The following is a 27260-nucleotide window of genomic DNA, read 5'->3' as shown; positions in this document are numbered from 1 at the left end:
TGCAGACGGGAATCACATAACCAATATGACATCAACATCACATGACCTCCTTTTCTGGCCACAGGTTTATCGGTTTCATGAAAAAAGTTCATGGATTTTTCACCTTTCTAATATTTCTGTGTTTGTAGAGTAGAAAGAGTGGACTATGGTATGTTATGATATAAATACTTGCATACCTCAGTGAAAGCTTATTTAAAGGGCAATGATTGTGTGACCTCATGAAGAGCCACAGATTGGCAGTAGCCTTTCTTTTAAACTGATTAATTTCCTTTCAAGTCATGTTTGCAAAACCTGACACTCCTGTGTATCTCTGACTGGGTGTGGAGTGGTTTTTGCGTGAGTAGTTTCCGTGGTGACAGGGCAGAGGGGAGGAGCCGGGCGGGGGGCGGGGGGAGCATCGGTCATCTTGGCCTTACAGATGTGTATCCTCCTCGTCCGGCAGGTCCTCCTTGGCCAGGTTGTCGATGGGGACGATCCAGCTGTCGTTGCAGTCCCCGTTCAGCCCCGCCTTCTTCTCCTGCATCTCCGGGTGCACCTCCATCACCTCCAGCGTGGGGTTGTCGTGGTAACCGTTCTCCACTGTCTGCAGCTCCTCCGTCAGGTGCTGCTGCGGAGCCCAGGCCGGAACGGACAGGTCAAAGAGGGGTCAGACTCCTCCCACGAATATGTGGCAAAAACTATGATGTGTTTGGCCTCAGTCGCCCCACTGGCTGGATCTCACACAGTTGCATTACAGTTCACAGAATTTTGATAAATGAGTATCTCAGTGTGACATCTTCAGGCTCTCCCTTTTAGTTTGACTGGTGTGCCTCACTAAACATTACACTGCTGTTTCAACACATTCTCCTGTCAGTCTGAAACCACTCCCTTTTACACACACAGCTCAGCACTGACTGGCTGATTGTGTGTCTGTAAGCATGTGCAAGAGAACACCAGCTCACCTGGTCCTTCCTGCGGGATCTGCAATGATATATGGCATAAAAGATGACACCAGAGATTATGACCAACAGGGCGATGCAACAGCAGAGGATGGTGATGAGGGAGGCGTTATTTGCTGGTTTCTGTTGGTGGACCACAAGACAGATGCTGTTAATGTCCCCTCTGGTCAGTTACCTGGCCACTGCACCTCTCCCTCTGTGACTGTTTCACATATCCTAACCAAAATGATTATTAAAATTTAGTGATAAGAAGCAGGGCTTCCAACCAAAAGGTTCAATTCCCCATTACATTCATCCGAGTGTCATACCTTGGTCTGATTTTTGTATATTTCGTTCAGGAAAGTGGGTTTAACTGCAAGAGAAGGAAAGGGGTGTCAGGTGAGATCAGACTGCATTTTGGATGCCTTACTTGTCAGCGGACTGGTCCTCAGCATCCAAGAGTCCTGGTGCAATGATCCACTTTATTTTAAGGTGTAGAAACAATGCTGCTGCAAATAATGAATGCTGATGGAACTGCAATGACCTCCAGTTACAAGCACAGTGAGGGAAAGATTAATCGGATGCTACCTCACTGTACAGTCCCCACATGGCAGCCATTTTGCTCCATCGGCTAATATGGAAAGCCAAGGCTTTGATTATTGAGTTAAAATGGGGATGATCAGAAGGCCAGCTGAGGACTTTGGCTGGGGCACAAAGGATCATGGGAGCCCTGCGAACTAAGCTCTGTGAGATCTTTAATTGCCATAGTGGCTCTGGTTAAACGAGTGCGCTTGAGTCCCCCTGGGGAAACCAGCTGTATCTAAACTCTCTGCAAGTCTACAGGGAGCAGTGAATACATTACTGCCCCCTCTGATGAAACAGAGTCCTTCACTCTATGGAGCTCTATATCCACCATACATTGAGATGAGGTATGCACCCAATGCAACAGGTGCACCCAATCCATTTTGGATTTGATTCATAAGCTCTAAGCTGCTGTTGCCACAGTTCTCAGGTGGAGGTGTGGAAATGTATTTGCAGCCTCGCAGGTACGCATGAAGCACACATACAAGAACATGGCAGCACGTGATATGAAACAAACATGACTGTGCCCAGCTTCCAGAGATTCAAAATACCAGCACTGATTAAACTGAGATTCCATGATGCTTTTAGAGAATTTCCCTTCGTCAGAACACTGAACAATAAGGTAGCTCACCCTTCACCATCAGATTACCATTCATCTGACTGAGACTGGACCGTGGAGACATTGTGTCAGGTTATTTCGCATGCTGTACCACCACTGCTAGTGGCTTCCTCTAACACTGAGCCCCACTCACTAATGGGCAGGTACATGATTCCTGTCTACTTCCTCCCAGCAGAAAGGCACTCCTGTCGAACCCACCTTGGATCACAGCGCTCTTGAAGACCGGGTCCCTGCCGCCAGTGATGACCGTGAGGGTGCAGTTTTCCACCTGCAAGCCTTCCACCAGCTTCTTGCACATCTGGTGATAGATGTCGTTCCCCTGCGTGGCCAGCAGAGGACAGCGTTAACACCCCGTCCCGCTTCCTCACACGGAAAGCTGCCCGCCTCCACACAGCAAACAACAAGGCAAGAGTCACTCAAATGGTCCCGTGACCAAGGAACCAAACCAAAACAAAAAAAACCCCAAACCAGCATTTCTTAGCCTCTCCTGGAGGACCCCTTGTCCTACCTGTTTTAGATCTCTCCCTGCTCCAACACAGCTGATTCAAATGATCAGTTTGTTATGAACTCCTGAAGCTGCTTAATAACAAACTGATCATTTGAATCAGCTGTGTGGGAGCAGGGAGAGATCTAAAACATGCAGGGCAAGGGGTCCTCCAGGACAGGTTTGGGAAACGCTGCCCTTAACAATGCATGAAGGAAATCACTATCCTAACAGCTCCGAAAACATCTGTACTGCCAAGAGATTAAAAAAGCTCAGCAAACAGACCCCGTCAGTTTAGATAAAAACAGCAAAACAAAGGGGCTAAGCACAACCATGCATGGTCCAATCAGAGGCCAGCAGCCCTCTGTTTTCGGAACGGGCCCTGAAAAGCTGGAACAAATATTCCAACCCCGCCATGCTACCTGTCTGCAGAGGGGGGAAATAGTTCCCTTAAAGGAGCGTGCTCTATTTCACTTTGGTTAAAAAAAAAAAAATCATTCCCTTTGTGTGTTTAACAGCTGCTCAGGTGCCATTCTGTAACTACATTGTGACAGGAAAGAACCCACAATCTGCTCAAAAACCTGAATTGTCTGCTTCTGTTCCCATGAAGGGCCTCCTATAAAAGATGAAGGGCACCGCATTGTGACATAACCACGATCTCCTTGACTCTCTCCCTGTTCAGGGCTTTGACATACTTGTCAAATGAAATGTTTCATTGTTTTCTCGCGAGTGAGACGTTTTGACATTCCTGCTGCACGATGTTCTAAGAGCTCCTGCTTCTCTAAGCAGGGCTTCCCCTACAGGCCCCTGAGTCTGATGTACCATGAAACTGAAGTCATTACATTACATTACATTATTGGCATTTAGCAGATGCTCTTATCCAGAGCGACTTACATTTTACAATGGTATCTGTTCATATGGAGGCAATTGTGGGTTAAGTACCTTGCCCAAGGGCACAGCAGCAGTGCCCCTTTGGGGAATTGAACTGGCAACCTTTTGGTTATGAGTCCTGCTCCTTAACTACTATGCTACACTGCCACTGATTTCATTACAGGTGCTACTGCAGGCATAGCCATGAGGTTGGATACTGATCTAATCATCCTGACCAATCCCAGATGTGGCTTTAGAGACCTGGCTTTGCAGGTTTGCTGATTGGCTGTTTAATCTTAACTCTCTGCTGCCAGCGATGAGGGGTAACGTTTCTGCAGTGGCCTAACTGTCATGCGTCGCCCAAGCAGGTGACGAGGCAGCCGTCCCTGCTTTTTCCGTAGAAGTCGCCATTTTAACGCATTCCGTGTCTGTGACCACTGAGCGCATGGGATTCATTTACTTGGGACCAGTGGCACCGCAGTGACCTCACCTCCACACGCAGTGCAATTCAGCAGCTGTGCCCTGCCAGAGACTGCTCAGAAAGAGAGAGGTCAGAGGTCAGAGGTCAGGGGGGTAGTGCTTCCTGTGCAGAGCGGAGCAGGTTATTCCAGCGAGCTCTGGCAGGAAGGAGTGGGAGAAGGGAAAGGTCGGTTTCCCACAACAGCGGCTTTTCCACCCAGATCACAGCGGGACCCTTTTTTAGAAAGTGAGGCGCGTTTTCCTGTCCTTCCATTGCTCACCAGCACAATGAAAGCCAGAGGTCAGGGCGGGGGAGAAGAAAGGCCTGTCATTACCTAATCAACGTATGGCCTTCTCACACTCTTTCTCTGCCTCTGGAGCTCGGTGCCAGAGTGTCACAGTGACGTCATGAGAACGCTTTCCAGACTGAGACATGCAAGCGGTTTGCCTGTAACATTCACTCAACATATGCAAGTGTCAATTTTAGGGTTCGACTTTTGGTTGGACCAATCAAGTGTGAACCGCTCCACGGCTGACTCATGCCTAACCAAAGAATTCCCCCCGGGTAAATTCTGACATGGGGCTTCTTTGGAGAGTGAGCTCAGAGGAGTCGTGTGAGATGAATATCTGGGTGTTGGATGTCAGCGGCAGAGTCCTGGAAGGTCTGCTGACACACATCACACGAGCTCGCTCACAGCGGGTCTTTCCACACACACGCTTTCACCAGCACCATAAACAGCACCATACCGTGTCTCTCTCCGCTGCGCTGTCCGCAAAATCATACTGCAAAAAAGAGAAAGCATTCCTCATTAGAAAGAAAACTGGAATTTTACATTTGTGCACATGGCAATACCTTCTTTCTTGCCTTAATTTGCCAAGCTAATTTCCAGGTCACTTCCACTGTAGCCAGGTGCAAGACACCTCCTGCCCTTGGCAAAAATAAAGCTATCTAGCTGGTTAACCAGTTAACCAGATCAGGCATTGACAGTGGGCTAATAGCTACCAGCTTAATAGCTAATTAGCCGGCTAACTGGTGGGCAATCTAGATACCTCGCTAATTCAGTTTTCCACTAGCCAATTTACGTCTAGGCAGCTAACTCACTACTTTGCTACCTACCAGCTAGTTTCTGTTTACTAGATTGCTAGTTATGTAATGTATATAATTATAGTACCAGTCAAAAGTTTGGATACACCTGTTTAGGATATTGGGAAAGATGCAAACTTTGTTTCCTAGACAAATATAAAAAGTGAAGTTGAAGCCTATGTATGAATTTTATCCCCTCCAAAAAATATTTTTGGCTACGTTGAAGAATCTAAAATATAAGACAGTTTTGATTTAACAGTTTCTGGGTCAATGCATAATTCAATTTGTGTTATTTCATAGTTTTGATGTCTGTGCTATTATTCTAAAATGTGGAAAATAGTCAAAATAAAGGATAAAAGTGTCCAAACGTTTGACTGGTACTGTATATATGTGTATGTATACAGTATGTAGTAAAACGATTTTCTCTCTTACTAAGAAGGTTTTTTCGGTGGGTGTGTTGGTGGTGGTGCTGCTGACATGGTCCCCGCTGGACAGGGGTGTGGTCAGGAATGATGTCACAACGTGGGCAGTGGATGTGATTGGTACTGCTTCTGCAGGAAGGAACACATCATTACCATCACCCTTATCAACAGCGACTGTGATCTTCAAACCCAAGGAAATATGCTGCTGAGGTGTGGTCACTGAGGGACGTTGACTGAGATTTATTAAGGCTGAGGTTATTAAGGCACAGTCACAAAGCCAGAATCTGAAAAAGGACTCGGGCTGGTTGGTCATTCTAGTTTTTCCAAATGAAGTACAATTCTTTTTTGCTTTTGCTTATTGAATGTGTCTTTGAACATCAGATATATTTTAATACTGTAATCTGGAAATATATAATTTGCCAACAAAGTAACAGCGCTTTGTTGATGAAGGCAGTATTCCAAAACATTTGGATCTTTTGCCTCATCTTGAGTGCATGTGTTTCAAGTATCCAAGTATTCTTACTCTGGGAAAGAGGGGATACTCTTACCTGTAGGACCCCAGGTATATGAAGTCTGGAAAATGAGGATTGTTTGCCTGTACTATACAGGGGAAGAGGAGGTGTTCTTACCTGTGGAACTCTGGGTAGTGTTAAGGATGGGCTTGTTGGTGTCTGTGGAGGGTGCAGATGCCAACACCAATGGTGGCTTGGTTGTGGGTTTCAAAGGACTGGAAGTGGTGGTATCTACTGCAGGTTTCACAGTGCTGGAGGTGACAGCAGCACTAGGAGACTGTGTGGGAACCTCCTGTGGGTGTGTTGTTGTGGGGGATTGCGTGGTTGCACTGTCCTTAGTGGTTGCTGTGGTGGCCGTGGATTTGAGGGTGCTGGTGGAGGTTGCAGGTTTAGGCCCCGCCTCTGTTTTGCCTGTTGCTGCTGCCTTCGTGCTGATGGAGACAGTAGAGCTGGGTGTTAAGCTTGTGAGATCTGCTGAGGGTTTTCCAGTGGTTTGTGGAGATTCAGGTTTAATGGTGGCAGATGGGGGGGGTGTGTCCAGCTTTACGGTTGTTGCTGTTGTAGGTGTGGCCTTCATAGTTGTGGCATCCTGACCGTGGGTCTGGTGATGAAGAGCTCCTGGGGAAAGCAAAACAATGAAGCAAAATGAGTCAGAGCTCGGCATGCTGTGACTCTAATGTGCCCACTGAGTCAGAGATCATCTATACACACACACACGCACACACGCACACACACACGCACGCACACACACACACACACGCACGCACGCACTCACACACACACACACACACACACACACACACACACACACACACACACACACATTCTCTACATACTGCTTCACAAATTTTGACCAAAAAAACCCTACTTTTTTCTCAAATAAAGGACATCTGGGCTTTTTAAACAGCAACACTGTTGAACAACATGTGCTTCAGAGACAATTATACAGTAATAATTATAATAATCTAAATAATAAAAAAAAAGATCAGTCACAAAACTCAGTCACATTCCTGCATCCACCTTTGGCTTTGATGACAATAAGTGATGTGTCCTGTAGTGTTTCATGAGGTGGCACTTCTCCATAGGAATGGGTCTAGGGAATATTTCTCCAGATCCTGCAGATGCATTGGTATTTTGTGGTTTAGTGCCTTCCTGGTTCAAAGCACAAGTATAGGTTTGAGGTCCAGACACAATACTGAATTGGAGAATGAGGACTGTGTATGACTCAACCATTTCTTTAAGACTTTGCAGGGTGCTTTGTATTTTGACCATGCAGGGGATGTCAATTTTCAGCTGAGCTTGAGCTTCCTAACAGAGGATACATGAGCTTCAGTCAACTTACCCTGGTACGTGTCTGAACACATTGTTTCTTCAAATCTGACAAAAGCACCATGACCATGATGCAGAACAACCGTGAGGCAAAACAGATCCGTTCAAGAAACACCTCTATCCTGGTAGCAACCATAATGCTGATGAAGTCTGTTAGACTCAAACTTTCTTTCTTGTAACCACATGACACAGTCACAGCTGTGAATGAGATGCAGTCTACCTGTTATAAGCCTCAGAAGAGACTCACATAGCTGATGCTGAGCAGTGAGATGTCACATTCTGATCATGCTAGACTGCCATGGTAGTCCCCTACATTTTGCCTTAGCTTTAAGTTTATCTTCCGGGCATGGCAAGACCACTGTTAACCATGTCTGGATATTCCAATGAACCAGAGTGTTCACACTCAGGAAAGTGACTTTGATGGGATGGACCCTGCTCGGTGACCCCTCTGTAAACCTCCTCATGCACCGAATTACAGAAAAAGGGCTTACCTCTCTAATAATAGCAGAGAGGAAATGACACACCCATTCCCACTTCACCAGCTGCACAATGTGTGAATAATGCTTGCAGCACCAACACCCCCCCCCCCCCCCATACACACACACACACACACACACACACACACACACACACACACACACACACACACACACACACACACACACACACCCACTATGCTCAAAACACAAAAACTGTTGACATACAAATGAACAGAGGAATAAATACAATAAGTAAAAGTCTCATTTTGTCTAAAAATGTCTCTAAAAATGTGGGATTTTTCAAAAGTTTCATTTAAATATGAGATGTCCACTCATGATATCCCCATTTCCGTTCCATGGGTGTGCCAGCTCGGTAGATGTGAGCTCTGTGTTTTGTCTTGTTTTTCATAGTTTTGGGGAGTTTTCACAAACCAAAACACCTCCTGTTCCTAATGGACATCTTCTTCCAAGCCGCAAATAAATATCCACTCATCATCACAAAACCCGCAGAGGAGCCCTGTCACACACCCAAAGCCACACTGGAACACTGTTTCCGGTAGGTACACATCTCCATAAAATAATTCAGAATGATTACAATTCAGTTTTCAGCTTGTTGGTTCAAACAAAAAGCCCTTTTTCACCATATCAGTCTGCTGTACTCAGGCACAATTTGTGGTTCATAAATTTTGAATTGAGATGATTTCCAAACGGCAAAACATTCCCAAAGAAAATCTCACCAGATGACGGGAAGTGACTTTAACAACAAAACATGTCTTTGCCAGGAGGTCACATGTTTTGCTGTCATGTTGGACTTTGTGGCCAATTTTTTCCCTGGTTGTTCTTGGTCCAAAACAATAGATGCAATGACTTCACGAGCGCACGTCTCCTGCGCGTGTGTAACACAATAGTGGTAAAGGATATTACTTTCGCTCAGCATTGCTTGAGCAATGTTGCTACAAGTGTAGTGATACGTTGTGACAACACTATCCCACGTCCTTTGTGTCCTCCCTCCCTTGGGGGAAACCGCTGGTGGTGGTTTGGGGGGTGTGGGGGGGTGCTGTATAACTGATTAGTTGATCCCACCCAGTGAATGACATTTATCATAACATGCATGGAGGATGGATCATCAGTTCACTGATCTAAACACCATATCAAGCTTTCTTGTGTGAGTGCTGTTGTTCAGAACTCCCCCTTTTCAAGCAATCAGAAGAGAAAATTAGTATTTGGTTATTTTCACATTTGTCTGGATGCGAATGTTAAGAGTTGTCACAGCAACGTTCTTTCTGAGTACAGAAACTAGCACAGATCATAGTTTCCACTATTATAATCATAGCACTGATCATACAGTAGATTTCACTTCTCTCTGGAGTATTTTAAGGACAGTACAAACTAGCCTTGATTTGTCATAAGAGAAGCAGCTGGGAGTCCATGCGTCCCACATCATTACAGGATAAATCCTGGCTATAACCTGATCTTGGGACAAACCTGGATAGGTTCATCCCCTAGGACTGCCATGGTAATGAGGCCATCTTGTCTGACGGGCTACTGTTTTCAGATGAGACCAGACAAGTTTGTTTATCAGCCCTAATTACAGCGTGTCCTGAATGCTGGCGGACGGCATACAAAAGGCCACTGGAGAAGACCTGGGACTGAGCCCGTGCCGTGTAATTGTTCATGTGCAGTGGCACAGAACGCGGTCTGCTTGTCGCACGGTCAGCGTGTCCCCTCCCTGCGACCCTTTTGCTCCTTACCAGACCACCTGGCCTTTACCCAGCGAAGAGGGTGTTGGTGCTCAGCCAATCAGCCTTGAGGCTGCTCTTCCCAGCAGCAGTACTGACTCTACTGACTCCCGCCTGTGCTTTCTCAGACTCCATGAAGAAACTACATGCTTTGTTTAGTCCTGAGCAACCATCCTCCCACACACATGGGTGTGTTTCCCAGCTGAAGGACAAGGATGCCATGATTCACCTGACCAGTGACTCAAGATCTTGTCCAGTGCTCCTGAGGGAATCATCAAAGCCCTTTGTGGTACCATGCGATCCCCACTGGACCAATCAGTGACCATAAACTAGGGTGTTAGCGTGGGAGGAAAGAGCGGCCCCCACCTGCTTTGGGTGTGTCATTACATCAGTGGGTGGAGACAGACTGGGTCTATCCAGCTCCACTTTGTGAGAGATCCTCCAGTTTTCACCCAGATGTTTCTGTGTTCAGAACCGGGACGAGGGTTTTAATCTGACTCGTCTGACCTGGCTCGTTTAGGGGTGCCGTACCGCTTTGATAACCAGGACACCAATGCAAATGCATTGGTGGCTTCTGTTTTGTGCTAACATCAGTGTGTCCTGTTAAACATGTTAAACACGAGCTGAGGTACTTGCAGGCTGTCACCGCTCTTCAGACGTGGGTTTTGATTCGGATTGAAGCCCCGCCTCTTCCCGTGCAGGTGGAGGGTCGTAGGGTTATCGACTGCGGAGGGGGGTGGGTTACGTTCCGGTTTCGGCGTTTCTGTGGCCGTGACCCTCTCTCAGACGGACGGGGTGTGAGAACCAACACGTTTTCTCTCCGTCTTCCTGCCCCGTGTTGACTCTGTTATGCAACAGGAAGCGTGCTTCCTCTCTGTGTATGATTTATACCGAGAAACACCACACCCGTCTCATGACTGAGACACACACCGAATTACCAATTACAATTACAAAATACAAAATGTGGTATAAAGCATTATGCCAACTACATTCACACTAAGTGTCCATTACATGTAATAACACTTGAGAAAAGCATTTCTGGCTGTTCATAAGAGGTTGTGTTATAAGAACATAAACAGGCCTTAAGCAGTGAAACAGTTGTTTATGTCAAGTGATATGATTTAGTGAGGGTGTTATGCATCATATTACTGTCTGAATGATAATTCTGTAATGTCTGGAATCTTTTGTATTATGCTGACTTATGCAAGGTTTTCCTCAGTCAGGCCCACCAGGACCTTATAATCACAATCATCTTTCCAAATGGCTGTCTTTCTGTTTCCACAAAACAAACACAGAGCCAGCCTAAAGACCGCGAAGGCAGTGCCTAGCTACTGTACAGTGTGCTTGTGTGTTTAACCTCTGTTCTGCTTCGTAGTGTGAAAGTTCAAATGGAAGCCCTATTCCATCATTCATACTTCATCATCAAAAGGTGACAGTATAATACCACATCACGCTCTGTCTTAGGTACACTTGGCATTATACATTTCAGTCCTATTATAGTTAATAGTTTTTTTTGGTTGGTTTGCTGTAGGCTTTAGAAGAGTTTGCATGATGTAACTAGCTAACTTAGTACTGTGTGCTTATTTAATTTCCTACATGTGACAAACCCCTGGATTAAATAATGATCACCATTTTATGAAGGTCACCTTCTGTGAAATTAACAATAATATTGTGTCACATCACAATACAGCAAAATTTCCCGAGGCTTCGGAGTTTTGATTCAGTACGAGGGTCTCTTACATTTACATTTACATTTATTACTTCACTATAATAATTTGTTTTAATGCTAGATTAGTTTGGGAGGATTTATCTTTTGATTGAGTATCACTTTAGGATACTTTTCAGGATGTTAAAGATTTATATTGTGAGTTATATACTGCGCCATTCCTAAAAACTGAAACACACACCAAGTCATGAACTTTGTGAACTGAAAGCATTTATGGTAGAAAGACTGGGCAGGGCTTGTTGAATTGTCTGACTTCCTGTGAACAAACAGAAAAACAAAGCGTAAACCCAGGGCCCACACAGAATAAAACAAGAGCTGGATGGAGAGACAGATTTATATATGCATGCTTTTTATAATAAGCTCAAACAGGTAGCTGTCACTGAGCCAGCCACGGCTGTGCCTTATTGAGGAAGTTACTGCACTGTGCCGTTCACTACCAAAGCAGCAGCAGAACCCAGAGGTCAGTGAGGCCTGGGGAAGACTAACAGGTGCTCGATCACAGTGTTTTGAGTGGGTCTGTTACATCAGGGGCTGAAAAGATCTGTTTTTGGTTTAACTTCGGTTTGAAAGGAAAAGGTCCTTTTCATTTTTGATACTGTGTGGTTTTGGTGGTTTTTTTGCTCTCTAAAGACCCCCACACAGAGCGTCTATGCGGCTTCATCTCTCTCTCTCTCTCTCTCTCTCTCACACACACACACACACACACACACACCTTCCCTCACAGACCCCCTGTCTCACACAGACATAGACAAACACACACACACACACACACACACACATATACACGCACACACACACACACACACACACACACACACAGACAAACACACACTTGAGTCCTCAGCACCTGACTGACCCGTTAAGTGCTGGGCACCTTCTTGTGTGTGCATGCATGCGTGTGTGTGTGCCTCCAGTAGATACTGAGTCTGTGTTTGCTGAGGGGCGTTAGCGTGCTGGAGAGGGATGGAGAGATGGAGGCAGAGAGATGGGGGAGGGAGAAACAGTAAGAGAGGGGAGGAACGGAGAGAGAGAGAAATGAGAGGAGGGAGGAGTGTGGCAGTGCCAGCCTACAGCTGATTTATGCATAAAGATAGCCTGTAAAAAAGAAAAAAACAGCCTGTGGAAGGGGAGTGAGTGCCCTCCAATCCCTCGCTCGTAATAGGTTACATCAATCAGACCTGTTGGAGTCCTTACTGTTCACACCCCCTCACAGAGTTATGCACAAAAACCCTCACGGCCGTCAACAAACTACCCATCTACCCCCTCTCTCGATCCCCCCTCTGTGACCTCGTCTGGCAGAGTAAAGGAATAACTCAGTACAGCGGGCCTACATCCTCACTGACAGGGAAGAGTGAGCCACACCCTCCACGGGAACAGCCATGTTGAAAAAGAGCTTTTCCTCTGCCTTGTTTCGCTCTCTCTCTCTCGTGCCAGCAGAATTCCACCGCATCCAGACCTGATCCAACGATCAGCAGCCTGCATCCAGACCTCAACCAGCGATCAGCATGCCGCATATAGACCCAATATTACAAAGAGGCAGCCATCAACATACAGCATCCGAACCTGAACCAAGCCTAAGCAACTATCAGCACACTGCATTCAGAGCTGATCCAAACGAGGGCGGCAATTAGCAGCAGAACAGATCCTAAAGTGTCCATTTCCACACCAGGGCTACTTCTGGAACATGAACTGTAATGAAGTCCAGAGAGAGGCCCAGGCAGCTCACTGATATCTTTGGCTTTTAATGAGGTTGTTTATAAATCTATAGTATAGTATATAAATCTATAAAGATGCTTTCTCTACCCCCTTCCAGTCAAAGGCACAAAAACATAATGAACAACAAACATATTAATTGCCCACAATACTTTTCTGCTTTTAGCGGGCAAGAACAGCTTATAGATTTATAGATTTATGTAAGATATGTCAGTTGCCAAATATGAAGTAATACATTTGTGCATAAGGTCCACTCTACCGTGTTTAAATACTGGTCCATCATACCTTCAAAAGTATGATAAATCATGTCTACATCCAAAACTCAATGACACAGACAGCTGGAAAACCAACAAATTTACTGATCAAAGATGGTCAAGAAAAAGACACAGCGGTCATTCAAGCATGAAATGTTAAACTGATAAAAAAAAATACAAATACAGTCTGCACAGGAACAGATTTGATGGCATCATAACTCAATTACCTATGGTATATACTTTTGTCCAGTATTGCCATCATTCAAGTACAGGGAGAAGTATTGTCTTTTGGTTGTTCACATATACGCAATTTATTTTAGTTTCCATGATAATCCAAAATAGACTTAAGTAAATGAAATTTGTCTCTAAATATCCTGTAAAATCGGTAACACTTTAATAATCTCCGTGTTATTAAAAACGTACAGTTTTAGCTACTGGCACTGCCACTCCTGATACTTGTATCAACACTTCCTTGAAAGCCCAATCTGAAAAGCAAATAATCATCAGCGAGTTTTCATGATAAAGGGACACATGAGAAGCCCATCTAATTAAAAAACAACAGAACTCCTCTGGGTCACTCCGGAGCACCCTTTACTTAGCGGACCGTGCACCGGTTCGGCAACTCCTCTGCCCTGACAGCTGCCTCGTGTCTGAAAGTCACTCCCGCCCCTCCCTACCTCCTCAAAGTGCTCTCCATTAAACTCCCACAACTCATATGACGTGTAATCATTTTGGTGTTCTAATCTAAAGTCACATTACATCGCATTCCCTGGATTACTGATCACCAAATTGTATTTAATATTGTCCAACCACAGCCAGACAACCAGTGAGGAAATTGTACTCCACCTGTTATTCTTCCCAGCTACTTGGGAAGTTTGAGTGCAAGTTTTGCAGTGTGACTGGAATAAAAAAAAACGTGCATCCCCGCCCGGTGCAAGTGCATCTGATCATTCCGTTGCTCCAATTGTGTCCCAGCACACCTGCCTAAGTGAAGACGTACACCATGTGCAGTACCTTTTCGCATTAACCCGTGTCCTGACACACAGTAACTGGCGTGCGTGACTTTCTACAACTGCGTTCGTCTTTCTAATTTTAGACTTGTCTGGACTGACACCATCAACAGCCAAATTTACATTTGCTACTTCATTTCAAATGTATAAATTTCACCTGAGTATAGCCAAAACAACTTTCAAGATCCTGGAAGTTACTTTGCAAGTGAATAAAACGTGAGATGTCAAAAATGTAAAAAATGTGGAGACCACTAAATCAACAATGAAACGATAAAACTTACCAAGAAAAATAACCACGCAGATTACACGCATTTTTCTTCCTTTCTTGTTTCTTTTCCCCACAGCATAAAACTCAGTTCAGTGTCGCATTCAGTCCGTGGTGGTCAGATCAAATTTTTGTGTAAATGAGCCACTTGACGATGCGGCGAGGCACGCCGCTATTCAATTCGCTACGCGTATCTCCTCGGGCTCGTATTTGAAGTAAATGATTTTGTCCCGATGTTATTGTTTTTTTGCTGAAAGCCAGGAATGCTTTTGTTTGCGCGTCTCCTCGCCTTTTCTCCCCCGCTCCGACTCGGGGATTTGGGGGAGCGTTTTTTCCAGGTTTCCTTGGCTGCGCTCAATGTAAGCCGCTGTCGCTGGCTCCCACTCGTCCGCTATTCATGCGATGACTCTCTGCTGGTGCAGACTACTGTGCGTATTGTGCTCGCACAACCCCCAAAAAAGCCCGTGACTGGACCCAATCGCAACTACTTTTCAAGTGTCCAGCTGCTCCCGCGACACTGGCGTGGCACTGCCCACATTTTCGCAGGCTGTCACGGTGCGCCTAACCACGCCAGACCACGAGAGATCCAATCGGAAACATCGGGCGGACCCCCTTCAATCGCCAAAACAATAACAGCTGACAACTCCCATAGAGAGCATGTTTCCATATGGTTAATTATGGAATTTGCCTTTGACATGGATACTGGGAATTAACCCAAAATATATGTTTTCAGATATTCAAAACAGTTTGTGTACAGCATTGACGCATATCAACATATAAAGTAACGGGAATGGTAGTAAAACTGAATAGCCTACTTGTGTTTTTCGTTATAGCCTACCTTTTCAGAACGTTACGCGTGGTATTAATGTAGCTTATGCAGATTTAATGTATACCGACAATTAAAGATAGTGGGTTGATTTTTACAGGGATTGAGAATAGCGTAGAATTTATGGCTATGTTGAAATAGGCTAAAACTTTCTACATGGAATAAAATTAAGTTAATGGATTAGACAAATTATGTAACTATACGACATCTGAATTGTGATTTTTATTGACGTCAAACGGCAAAAGCTGTTAAATGTGTTTAAATAAACATATTAGTAGTTGACAAGTTTCGCTAGCCTGCAGACGGGTGATGATCACTGTTTGTTGGCTTGCTTGGGAAAACTCCACAGCAAAACAGCTGTTGAAATGTTTGCCGTTTGAATTGTGAGCTGAAAGGCAAACAGTTCTAAGTGATGGGTGACTGCCCCGGTTCGACGCAACGCTTTACCAAAGAAATTTACCAGAATCTCAGATGTCAATAGCCCAGGACTTACTCTCCTTTATCAGACGAATAAGTGTAAAAGAAAAGACGAATATGTGTAAAATTAAGACAAATAACCTATTTCCTTAAATAAATAATCTCTTCAAAATGCGATGGCCACAAATTTTAAAATAACGTCTCTCTGAGAATTTAGCAAAAGGCCATTCTTTCCTTTATCGTTTTAAATTCACAAAAAAACATGATGACAAATAGCAACATTGATGGTAGCCTAACGTCCTCTTAAAATTTAGTTTCGGTATATACACACCTGCACATGACTAAGAATAATTCCGTTTCTCTATATTTAAAGTGAGTTGTACAAATGTGTAACAGCAGAAGACATTACAGACGGTCCAGAACTCCAGGTACACAGAGCTAACATTCCTTTTCTGGATTCTTTATAGTTGAGATTATTTTATATTTCTGTTACCTTTGTTGTGTTTATTTTGATCTTTCAACACCAATTAGTGTAATTACATTTTTCATAATTAAGACAAAAACCCTGGGGTACAGTTAGAAAATAGGCTCAATGAAATGCTTCGTTTCAGATCGGGTTTTGGCAGTTACAGAAAGTTACTGTAAGGCTGAGGTGAGAGTGCGTGCACACGTGTGGACAATAACGGCCGCAAAGCGCTGTAATCCCAGCAGCTGGTTGGAGGAATGCGGTGTTGTTTCTGTGAAACAGAGGGACAAGGATGGTCAAGTTCCTCAGAGATTTCAGAGCTCATTTACCCGCATCACACCTCACAAAGCACAGCCGTCCATCGCATATTATTTCAAAATAACTGAATCTGTATCAGGGCACTTTTCATATTTAATTATGACGAAAACCGATGTTATTCGCCATATACACCCCTATAAAGTTAATTCTCACAGTAAAAACACAATATGACATAAAATGATGCAGTTTCAAAAAAATGCACGACAGTGGATTTCAGCGCGATTGCTCGTTTGTTTCCTCATGCAGTCGATTAATGCATCTTGTTTAAATACAATAATAACGATAATGTCGTGACAGTAATAATATTGTTAATAATGCATGTTTCACAGAGTGCATCATATTACTTTACTACTTTAATTCGGCCGTCATTTGTGAAAATGCTCAGCTCAGAGCGTCTAATGCGGGTGCGTAGGGGTCGTGTGAAGCGCTGATTTGAATTGAGAGGCATTCTAAAGAAATCGCAGACTGAGGCTGATCAGGCCGCCGCTAGCCGAGCTCTCATTTCGGTCTTTTGGGATTCCTGTCCCGTTAGCTCAGTCACTCCCCACGTTTCGGTGGATTTGTTTCTCCGCCCCAGAGCAGCGCGTCCGCTCTCGTCTCTGGTTCATTAGACGCCAACAATAGTAGGGGCATTTGAGGAATTTCGGGGCGCATTCTCCTGCGTCCTCTCCCTCTTCAGCAACAGAAATGCCGTGCCAGACTCTGTCGAGCTGGGGTCAAGCCCTCTTCGTCATAACTGCCACGTTAATAGCATTTAATTAGCTTGTTGTGTGATGTCACAGATTTTACCATGCTATTCATTTTTGTTGTCTTGGTAACTTTGAAAGCGCATGTAAAGTTTTTCGATGTCGGTGTTCAGCATTTCAAACACATTTTCGGCGCTGTAGTGTAGACGTCGATGACAGTACACTGATAATTTTTTATTCCGTGCACATTGACAGCGATGACTCCTTCTGTCAATGGCCGTAGGTTCTAAAAACTGTGCACATTGTGGTATAATTTCTAAACCGTTATGCCAGTTTATCGCACCGCAGCGTCGGAAGCTCGATTCTAAAAAGTTCACTCACTTTTCGTTCACATTCCTCGTTCCTTGCAACTGCCTTTACGATTGCAGGGAGTGTGTGTGTGTGTGTGTGTGTGTGTGTGTGAGAGAGAGAGAGAGAGAGAGAGAGAGAGAGAGAGAGAGAACGAGAGAATATATGTGCATGTGGGAGTGAGCATGTGTCTGCATGAGTGTGTGTGTCGGAGAGATGAAGCCGCGCTGACAGTCTGCGTGGGGGAAGTTTGGGAAGTGTGGTATAACGCAGACCACTCCGCACCTCCTTATCAGCGGCCTGGTACCAAGCGGACCCCTCCCCGGGAAACCCCCAGCGCCAGGGAGGGAGGGTACGCTCTCCCTCCTCCTGAAGAACACCACGCACATCAACCCCACCACTCCCCAGCACATGTTCAGCCTTCACCCTCAAGTAGTACTTTAAGAGTGAGGGAGGGGGCACACTCACAGCATTAAGGGAGTGGGAGTGGCATTATGGGAGTGAATCTTCTCGCTAAGGAATGGTGTGTAAGTGCTGCAAATGGACAGAGGTCAGCTGGGGAGCCTTAGGGCTCTGGCGTCAGAGACCCGACACCATGAATAAGCCCACGTCACAGTGTTCTGGGTGGCCATCTGCGGCCGGTGCCGGGTTTGTGCTTGAAGATTAATGAACGGGTTTGATTTTGGCCGCCCCCCTACAGGGGCAGGGAATGAGGAAGCAAGGGATGCTGGGTGTTGGGGTCGGGGGACGGGGGCTGTGTAGCTGGAATGGAGAGGCTGAAAGTGGAGGGCTTTGCAGGTGCCAAATGGAACTCTTACCTCCACCTGAGCCGCGAATCAGCATTGGAACAGCGTGGTGTGAGGCTTCACTGGGTTCTCCATTAAGCAGGCAGGAACTGCTAAAGCAGGCCTATCCAACTCTGGCCCGAGCAGGTCTTCCGGCTCTTTCTCAGAGCTGGGGTGGACAGGAAAGCAGTGTGGACCTCCTGGACCAGGGAGGAGTCTTGTGAATCCATGATCACAGATTTGAAGGTCCTTGAACTGTTTTTTGTTCAACCATTTTCTGTGGCTTAATGAATCTTGAAAAAGAGTTATGTTAAACAGTTTCCCAGAGGATTTTAGATTGGGAGTGAGGGGGGTGGGGGGGGGGTGCTCTCTCTGATCTTTGAAATATTGTTGTGGAGAGGCCTGTAACCTTATCTTCCACTTTCAGAATGGACATCCATCTTTCTCAGGAAGGGTTTTGTTAAGGTTTATGGGAGGGTGGAAGCAGCTACCACACCCTGCAAGGGCTATGATTGCAACAAAGGCTGTCCAATGTGTGTCTGCCTGTGTGTGTATATGCACATGTGTGAGCGAGTGTATGATGTGTGTGGGGAGGTCTGTGTGTGTGTGTGTTTGTATATGCATGCATGCCTCTAAGTGTGTGTGCATGTTTTCTTGCATGCATGCAAGCATATGTTCTTATGTGTCTTATCTGTATGTATGTGTGTGCATGTACACGTGTGTGTGTTATTTTTAGCATGTGCAGTGAGTGACGTGGCACAGGGGGTAGCGAGAGTGGAGAGAGCAGGCAGGAAGGTGGAAAACTGTGTTTATTCACAAAGTGGGAGCGGCACAGGAAGTGGCCAACGGGAGCTTGCCTGGGAGTGGCCCTCCGCAATCCCGCGTCGCTATAGGAGGAAACGGGGCATGTGGGCGTGTGCGTGCCAGGGTGTGCCTCCGGTCCAGGGTCGATGTAACGCTGTGAACTTCTGCTGATGCAGGGGAAATCATAACAGTAATCAATCACAGTGGGAATAATAATAATAATAATAAAAACCAATCACACTGCAGATACATGGAACTTTCCATCGTTTCTCCCCCCATTTTACTGATGTTATTTGTTCTGTTCATCCCTACTGCCATGGAGTGTACAATTATTATTATTTTTTTTGTTTTGGGGGGGGTGGGGGTAGTATTTTTTTTTGGTATGTTTAATTCCTATTTGGCAAAAACTGCTGCCTACCTCTAACAACAGAACCAGCAGGTGTGTTGGGTTTGTAGGGGTTTTGATATTTGCTGGTTTTCACTGCCATGCTCTCTGATTGAGAGATGTCTGTGTTTCATTCCAGCTCTCCTCACATCTGTGTGGGTGAGGTGCCACCTCATGTCCTGTTTCAGTCCTTTCCTCGGCCCTTCTTCCTGCCCATAAATCTACCCCCTCTGTTCCTGCTCTAGTTAGTGGGGATACAACAACCCTACTGCTGCAAACATCTGTGTGGCTGCCCATTATTTCACCCAGGGGAATAACAAGCATAAAATCATTTCAAAAGGCCATCTCTCAATAGCAAGAGCTGCAGCTTCCTCCACGTCCAATCGAAATGCAGCTGCGTGTGCACGCTCATCCACAAACCAATGACTGTCCGCTCAGGTGTCCACGCCCGTTAACGTCACCATAATGTCACCATAACATGACCATAATGTGAGCACCCTGGACTCAGAGCTGGAGTTCCATCTGGTCTCATCATTTGTCAGTGATCTCATTCACAGTTTCACCTGTGTGTCCTCACCCCACCCCCTTTAACTTCTCTGCTTACCTGTCCAGTGATTTGCTCTAACTTGCAGTCAGCTAATTTGGCACCGGGCGTCATAGACGTCTTGCCGATAAAGTGGATTCAGCTTTTATGATTGGCCCATTTACAAAGCCCCGCTACCTCGTCAAATCCCATTGCCACTACAACCCAAGAGCATTCTGATTCAATGAGCATCATCATCAATCTCTCTGCTCCATGTGGTAAGCATGTTCCAACCATCAACAGCCTCATCCCCAATAACGAGTATTCCCTGCAGTACTCCCCCATCCATCATTCCATCACACTTACCTGTAATACAAGCCACAATGCTCAGCTGTCCAAAGCTGACATCGTAAGTGCCTGCAAGGTCATGCCCTTCCACCCACATTCCTGGCACTTGTTCAGTTTGCTGGCATAAGAAATATTATTTCGACACTCACCTTACCTTTGGGTCCAAAAGCAGGCCAAAATCATTTTATACACTCGCCAAAGCATTATGCAGGATTTTGCCTGACAACCATCATAGCCTTTCCTCCTACATCTTCAATGATTTCCTCATCGATATCTCCCATTCCAGGTCCTGACACTCTGGCTGGTGTACCTCTGTCTCCTGACAAAACTCTCAAAACTCAACTATTCAGCGACAAATCCTCAACTACTATGGGATTTTTTTTTGTATTGCAAACCCAGACACAAAAAACAACCGTTGACTCTCTCCTGTTCCGCAGTGAAGCCTCTCTTTAGGTCAGAGAAAGGCTCCAGCACACCTGGGGAAAGGTAAGCAATGGATAAGGGTGGAAATGCTGAGCTGGAGTGTAATACTTAATGATCTTATACTCATGGACTAAATCGAGCAAAAAACTTGCCAAGTGCCCCATTCATCTTCTACTAGATACTGGACTCGTAAGTCATGTTATTTCAGTGTAAAGGAATGTAATGGTGAATGCATTATAACTCATTCTAGCAATGAATTATGATTTCTATTCCATTTTAAGGTGTTGCTGCTTTATTTTGAGGGAGTAAACACTATGGTTAATAGGCAACCTGTTGTTAATATTTATTTTCGAGAGTCAGTTTGGCCAAGACTTCTGTACATCCCAGCCAAATCTTCTCCCTCCCAGGACCTGACCATCAGCCTGGGAGATATCATGGCGTTGGCCTCCCAGACTGTCAAGAGCCTTGGGGTGACACCGAACAGTGGACAGAAATACACCAACCACACAGTGGTGTGGTCAGTGGAAATTCTGCCTCAGAACACCAGAAGAATCAACCCCCTCCTCACCACCTACTCAACCCAGCTCCTGGTCAAGCCCCGGTCCTTTCCCATGTAGACAGTAACTGTAACTGTATTCCCTCCCCCACATGTGTAATCAAAGTCCTGCTGCTCATCCTAAACGCTGCTGCTCTGCTGGTCCACAATGCCGGCGTTAGCTTACTGGGCAATGCAGGAAATAGCTCCCTCATATCTATTATCCATTCTTAGACCTTTTCCACTAGCTGGGCCATGGCACTCGGCTTCTTCAGGACACTTGGCTAAGCCCCCCCCCCTTGCAGCCACATAAATAACTTGGTCGTCTATCCACCTTGGGCCTTATATGGTGGAACGAGCTTCCTGCGGTCAGAACAGCTGAGTCTCTGGCCACCTTCTGTCGCAGACTAAAGACCCACCTCTTCAGACTGCACCTCAGGCCCTCTACCTAAGCACGGCATTTCTTATATGGTTCTTACTACAGGGTATATGGTAGCTTTCTGTTTCGAATGGTTGTTATTACACAGAACATAATAATGTAGATATTCACTCGCACTTCTGCATTGAACCAAGTGTGCACCTGTAATCTCAGGACTGAGTTAGGCCCTCACGCATATTCCAATATGGTCAGAAGTGTCCTCTTTGTACAGCTTTTCATGCCTCTTTATTAGATGCACTTTGTACTTGCATTTATAAATAGCTCTGGATAAGAGTGCCTGCTAAATGAAAATGTAAATATAAATGGTTTTGTTCTGATGATACATAATAATACAGCATGCCATTTTTATAAAAAAAAAAAATTATATCCATATTTCTGAATCACCAGTTGTGCTACATTAAGCTTGCCTTGTAGCGGTTAGGTGAGCCTAATGGAGTTATCCCAAGCATAGGGTTGTATGACAGGGAGAAAACATAAAAAACACCAAGTAAATGTGTAGTGAGATGAGGATTCATTGTACAGTATTGGTGGGGCTGGCTGTGTCTTTTGCACCCAAGGCCAGTAGAGTCGGGGGGCAGCAGTGTGGCATAGTGGTAAAGAGCAGGGCTCATAACCAAAAGGTTGTTGGTGCAGTTCCCTGTTGGGGCACTGCTGCTGTACCCTCGGGCAAGGTACTTAACTCACAATTGCCTCAGTAAATATCAAGCTGTATAGATGGGTAAAATAGTAGCCTATGTAAGTTGCTCTGGAAAAGAGAGAGTGCTGGATGATATTAAACATTAAACAAACAGTAGAGTAGCTGTAGGCCCAGCCTGGTAAGGCTCAGGCAGGGAAAGTGGCACCCCAGCTTGGGCCAAGCTTCCTCACAAGTAAGCGCACAGCTCTTTGTAAAAGTGGAACTGCAGGCTGGTAAATCGGGAGGATAAAGGCCTAAGAGTAATGATGAGGGCAAAATAAAGGCTGGGTCTCTGGAGCTCCTCACCCATGGCAGCAGAGTTCTCCATGTTTGTGCTCTTTGGTCATTACCAAGAAACAGGCGGTAAACCTGGCACCAGCATGTCAGGGACATGAGGCGGCCTTAATCCCGCTATCTGCGCGGAATGTGTCTGAGGAATGTCTCGGTTATCGCTGCAGATAGCTCCATTGCCCTGCGTCTCCGTTCTGCCTGTAATCCCTGTGGTATTCCAGAAGGCTCTGTTCTGTCTCTGTACAGTTTGATGTGATCTCTCTGTACCTGCCAAACGCATGCTCTCACACACATTCTCACATAGCCTCGCACGGGTGCACTCACGCTCACACACATGCACAGACACGCACACATACAGTAACGCACACACACACACATACACACACACACACACACACACACTCACACACACACACACGCACACACTCACTCGCACACATACACCTTCATACACATTCACTCACATGAACACACACACACATGCATGCCTTCATATATGTTCATTCACATGGACTCACACACACACACACACAACACACACACAAGCACACACAGGAAACTAACTATAAAAAATGAGATGATTTATAAAAAAACACTCCTATTAGTATCCATTTAAAATTGTGCTAATAATACTAATACTGCTTTGTAGTATTAGGCATTAATAAATACTGTGTATCTTTATATTAAGATTGCACTTAGAGCTGGTTGTGTTGAGTGGGGGGGGGGGGGGGATCTTAAAATACCCTGAGAAGTGGATGGCATTCGCTGTCTTGAAGACAGTTTCAGTGCCTTCCTCCAGAGATGAGGTGTGTAGCTGCTCTGAGCTCCTCCCCCGCACACCGCTTGAGCGTCTGCTTTATCTCAGAGAGGCCGACACTGAAGGAGGGAGTTTAAAATGTCGCAGGTTATCAGCTGGGTTCTTGCTCTGAAATTCCCAAACCGCTGGTGGGAGTGAAGAGTTTTGACTGTGAGGTGGTGAAACCTGACACTGATACAGGTGCTCTGAAAAACAGGGGGGTGGGTCAGTCTATTGTAGTAACAGCCAAGTCTACTGTAGCAACAATCCAGTGTACAGTAGGAACAGTCCAGTCTACTACAAGAACAGCCAAGTCTACTGTAGTACAACCCAATCTATTGTAGGAACAGCCTACAACTTTCTTTGTGGCCATCTTTACCAAACTTACACTGGTTGATGGGGACTCCCTCTCAGAGATGTCATATTGCCAATGTCCACCAGAGGGAACTATTGTCATGGAAATGGCTTCTTAAATTGACCTGGAGGGTATGTGTTCCAGTTCAACATTTCCTGGTCATATCTCATCCTCATTATGCTTTACATTACAATCATTTACCAGATGCTCTTATCAACAGAGATTTAGCACAACAGAATATAAGTGTATCCATTCAAGCCGAATTTGCAACAGTGTCAGACCAGGCTAACAACACTCCCAGACCAGTGAGTGTGAGAATAACACTATTCAAGCTCTACCACAAGTTAGCTTGTGCAACCAGACTAGACAGTGTAAGATAAGTATACTACCATACATCAGTCACTAGATCACAGAAATCAAAATACAACGCAATACTACACATAAAATAAACAGCAAGTACTACAAGCTGCTATTGTTATGCTATTGTATTTTCTGAAATTCCTTTTAGGCCAGATGAGGGCGCTGTTGGAGGGTGCTAATTCTACAAATGTATGGCAGACCAATAATAATTTAGAAATAAAAAGGAATAATTGGATAAAAAAATCAACCTTTGCACTGTTACACATACACAAGTTACACTTTTGCTTATAAACAAAGTACAGTGAATACAATTGTTTCAAATTTAATTTTTTTGCATGTTTTTTTTTTTGCATCCAAAACATAAGAAAGTAATTTAAAATTGTGTAGAGTTGTGCTATGTATGAAGCAAATATACAAATGTACATGCATACAGAATTGCATTACTTTATTGCATTACTAAGGCATTACTTTCAATAAAAACATAGTCTGAAAACAAATGAAAAAGAGCAGAGCAATTTTTTTATCCGAATAGCACATAAATACACATAAAGCACATAAATTAAATCTCATTATCCATTCTTCATAGCCTGTAGTGAGTCTCAACAGCGCCCCCTTCCAGCCAGGAAGTGTTTCACCCTTTCCTGGGGACCTGCTGGATTCTCTGAGTTTCCTGTCATTATTCAGTCTTCCAGAGCTGCGAGGAAGCCCAACCCGTTGGTAGTGCTGCCCAGAGACAACCTGAGACAGGGCAGACAGCAAGACTACTGTATGAAAACCAGGAAGGTGAGTGATTTACTGGCCAATGGTGGCGATTAGTGAAGAGAGGCCGGGAAAACCTGGTTCACTGCTCTCTTAGTCATGCAACCTAACAATTGTTAATGATACAAAAGCCGACCAAATTGCTTCCCAGAATTTGTAAACATGGCATATGGTCATAATATTTAATGACAGGTTTAAAACTTCCTACGACAGATGCAGTTCTTCCAATTGGAAGCCCATTGTTTCTGTGTGACCTTGCAGCTGAAGAGCTTCTGTTACTGTGTGGTGGTTACTCAGAAGGTTTCAGCTTTGCAGTATTAGAATGGACCCATTACAATGCCACAGGGACATGAGTTCAGCTCCTTTTCCTCTGTGGGCTGCGAGGTGTAGTGGTCAAAGATCCAGCACAGGGTACAAAGCACAATATACAATGTACTTATTCAACATGCTATGGTCATTACCTTTGATTAGTATACATTACAATACATGCCATTATTGGAATTTAGCAGATGCTCTTACCTAGAGCAACTTACATGAGTTAATTTTTTTTCCATTTATACAGCTGGATGTTTACTGAGGCAGCTGTGGGTTTAGTACCTTGCCCAAGAGTACAACAGCAGTGCCCCAGCAGGGAATTGAACCAACAACCTCTCAGTTACTAGCCTTGCTCTTTACCACTATGCTACACTGCTGCCCCTATATGCTAAACGCTGAATGTTACTTAACAAGTACTGTTATTTAGCAAGTGAGTACTGTTTCAAATGCTTTTAGAAATGTTAGCCTGTACAGAACATTGTCAGTGTCTTGCTCCAAATCTGGGTCTGAACTTGAAAGCTGAATCTGGAAGTAGCCGAGGTCTCATGGCCAGGACTCACTTGTAATAGAGATATCGAATATTATACTAAAATATAAAGGTTAAGTAAAATTAAAAAAAAAAAAGTTACGGTGTTCATGTCATCACACAGATCCTCCTGCCTCTTTGGGCTCTCTCGATGCTGTGACAACGTTGCAGTAGTGTTATGGCAGTGTTGTGTGTGCTCTGAGAGGATGGCCTCCAGCGCCGAGTAATGGCTTTAGCAGTGACAAACTCATCAGGTGGAAGTGAGGGTAATTAAGGGTGATTGTGTAGGCGGGCAGGAAGAGGGCTCAGCCAATGGGAAGTGGCAGGAGCAATAACGGATGTCCCTCGCAGCCCAGCACAGGTCAGTGAATAAATCTAATTGTTTTTGTTGCTGCACATTTTAATTGAATTGTCAGAAAGGGCTGATTATGCTGTGCTTTTCCAGATGGACTGGAAAAGGCAGAAAACAGAAGTGGGAAAAGGCTCCCTGACCCTGGAAGGGTGGTTAAGAGACTCCTGGAAAGCAGTGGGAAAAAATACAGATAACAGATGGCAGTGGGAAAAAAAACAGATACATGATAACACATGAAGGCTAATGAATGACGTAGCTCACTGATAAGGCTACAAACTGTTATGTGGCCAGAGGGAAGATATGCTAGGCTAACAGTGGCCAGGGCAGGAATGGCATGAATTGTCCTGGAGAACTCATGCAGAGAGGAAGGCCCAGACCTCTGTGAATCTGACTAATGCTAAACAGATGACACTAAATCCCAGCTCTCTTGAGCTCACTTGTGGTCTAAATCACTGACAAGCCAAATCATAGCTTTCTGTGATCATGGAACATCTAAATCACTGACACTCTGAACTTGGAAATCTGTGAAGCAGAGTGGGTGAAGCTCTCATTGGGGAACGGGCTCTGTCCTAATGGTTTACAAACATACAGTATGAGCTATTCAGATGATTTTATATATGGTAATTTACAAAGTGCATTGGTTATGGAATTGCTGAAATCATTGCTGTAATTGTTTAGAACACACAAGAAGGCTATACAAATAAAATTAAATTGAATTGAATTGTAGAAGGTCCACTTGGTGGCTCCACAACGGATGGGCTCTTCAGATAAGAACTGAGCTGAGTACATCTTAATTCTCCATGCCACCAGCAGAGGGCCCCATTGCACAGATTTTTGCAGCTATTGAAAATTCTTGAAAAGAATAAAAAGTACTATTCAAATTTCAAAGAATTTAAGACCAACACCTTTTCGGTTTGAATAATAGCTGGAACACTGACATGAGGTAGTTTACAGCATGCATTACATTATACCTCTGAATGGGTGTGATAAATATGTATTGGTAAAAGGGTAATGTGTGGCTAGCAAAACTGAAAGGCTAACTTCGCCCTGCAATGGTGCAAGT

At 44.8% G+C, this 27260-nt stretch overlaps 1 protein-coding gene across 2 annotated transcripts; it reads right to left on the bottom strand.

The window, feature by feature from the left end:
- Window positions 1–326: 326 nt before the first annotated feature.
- On the bottom strand, window positions 327–14932 carry LOC118772145 (podocalyxin-like). 2 transcript variants are annotated; one of them, XM_036520419.1, is made up of 8 exons: window positions 14481–14932; window positions 6067–6567; window positions 5448–5566; window positions 4679–4714; window positions 2317–2437; window positions 1247–1290; window positions 942–1061; window positions 327–604 (listed from the first exon to the last, which is right to left on the bottom strand). In XM_036520419.1, exons 1-8 carry the CDS (start codon window positions 14509–14511, stop codon window positions 413–415), a joined length of 1164 nt encoding a protein of 387 aa, XP_036376312.1. In that variant the 5' UTR covers window positions 14512–14932; the 3' UTR covers window positions 327–412. The 2 variants fall into 2 exon arrangements, with proteins under 2 accessions (XP_036376312.1, XP_036376311.1); XM_036520418.1 differs by having other exon boundaries at window positions 327–607; window positions 14481–14931.
- Between the last annotated feature and the right edge of the window lie 12328 nt (window positions 14933–27260).

The sequence above is a fragment of the Megalops cyprinoides genome, chromosome 25 (assembly GCF_013368585.1).
Source record: "Megalops cyprinoides isolate fMegCyp1 chromosome 25, fMegCyp1.pri, whole genome shotgun sequence".
Lineage (NCBI taxonomy): Eukaryota > Metazoa > Chordata > Actinopteri > Elopiformes > Megalopidae > Megalops > Megalops cyprinoides.
Note: the sequence above shows the minus strand (reverse complement) of the source record. Positions and strands in the feature narration are given on the sequence as shown.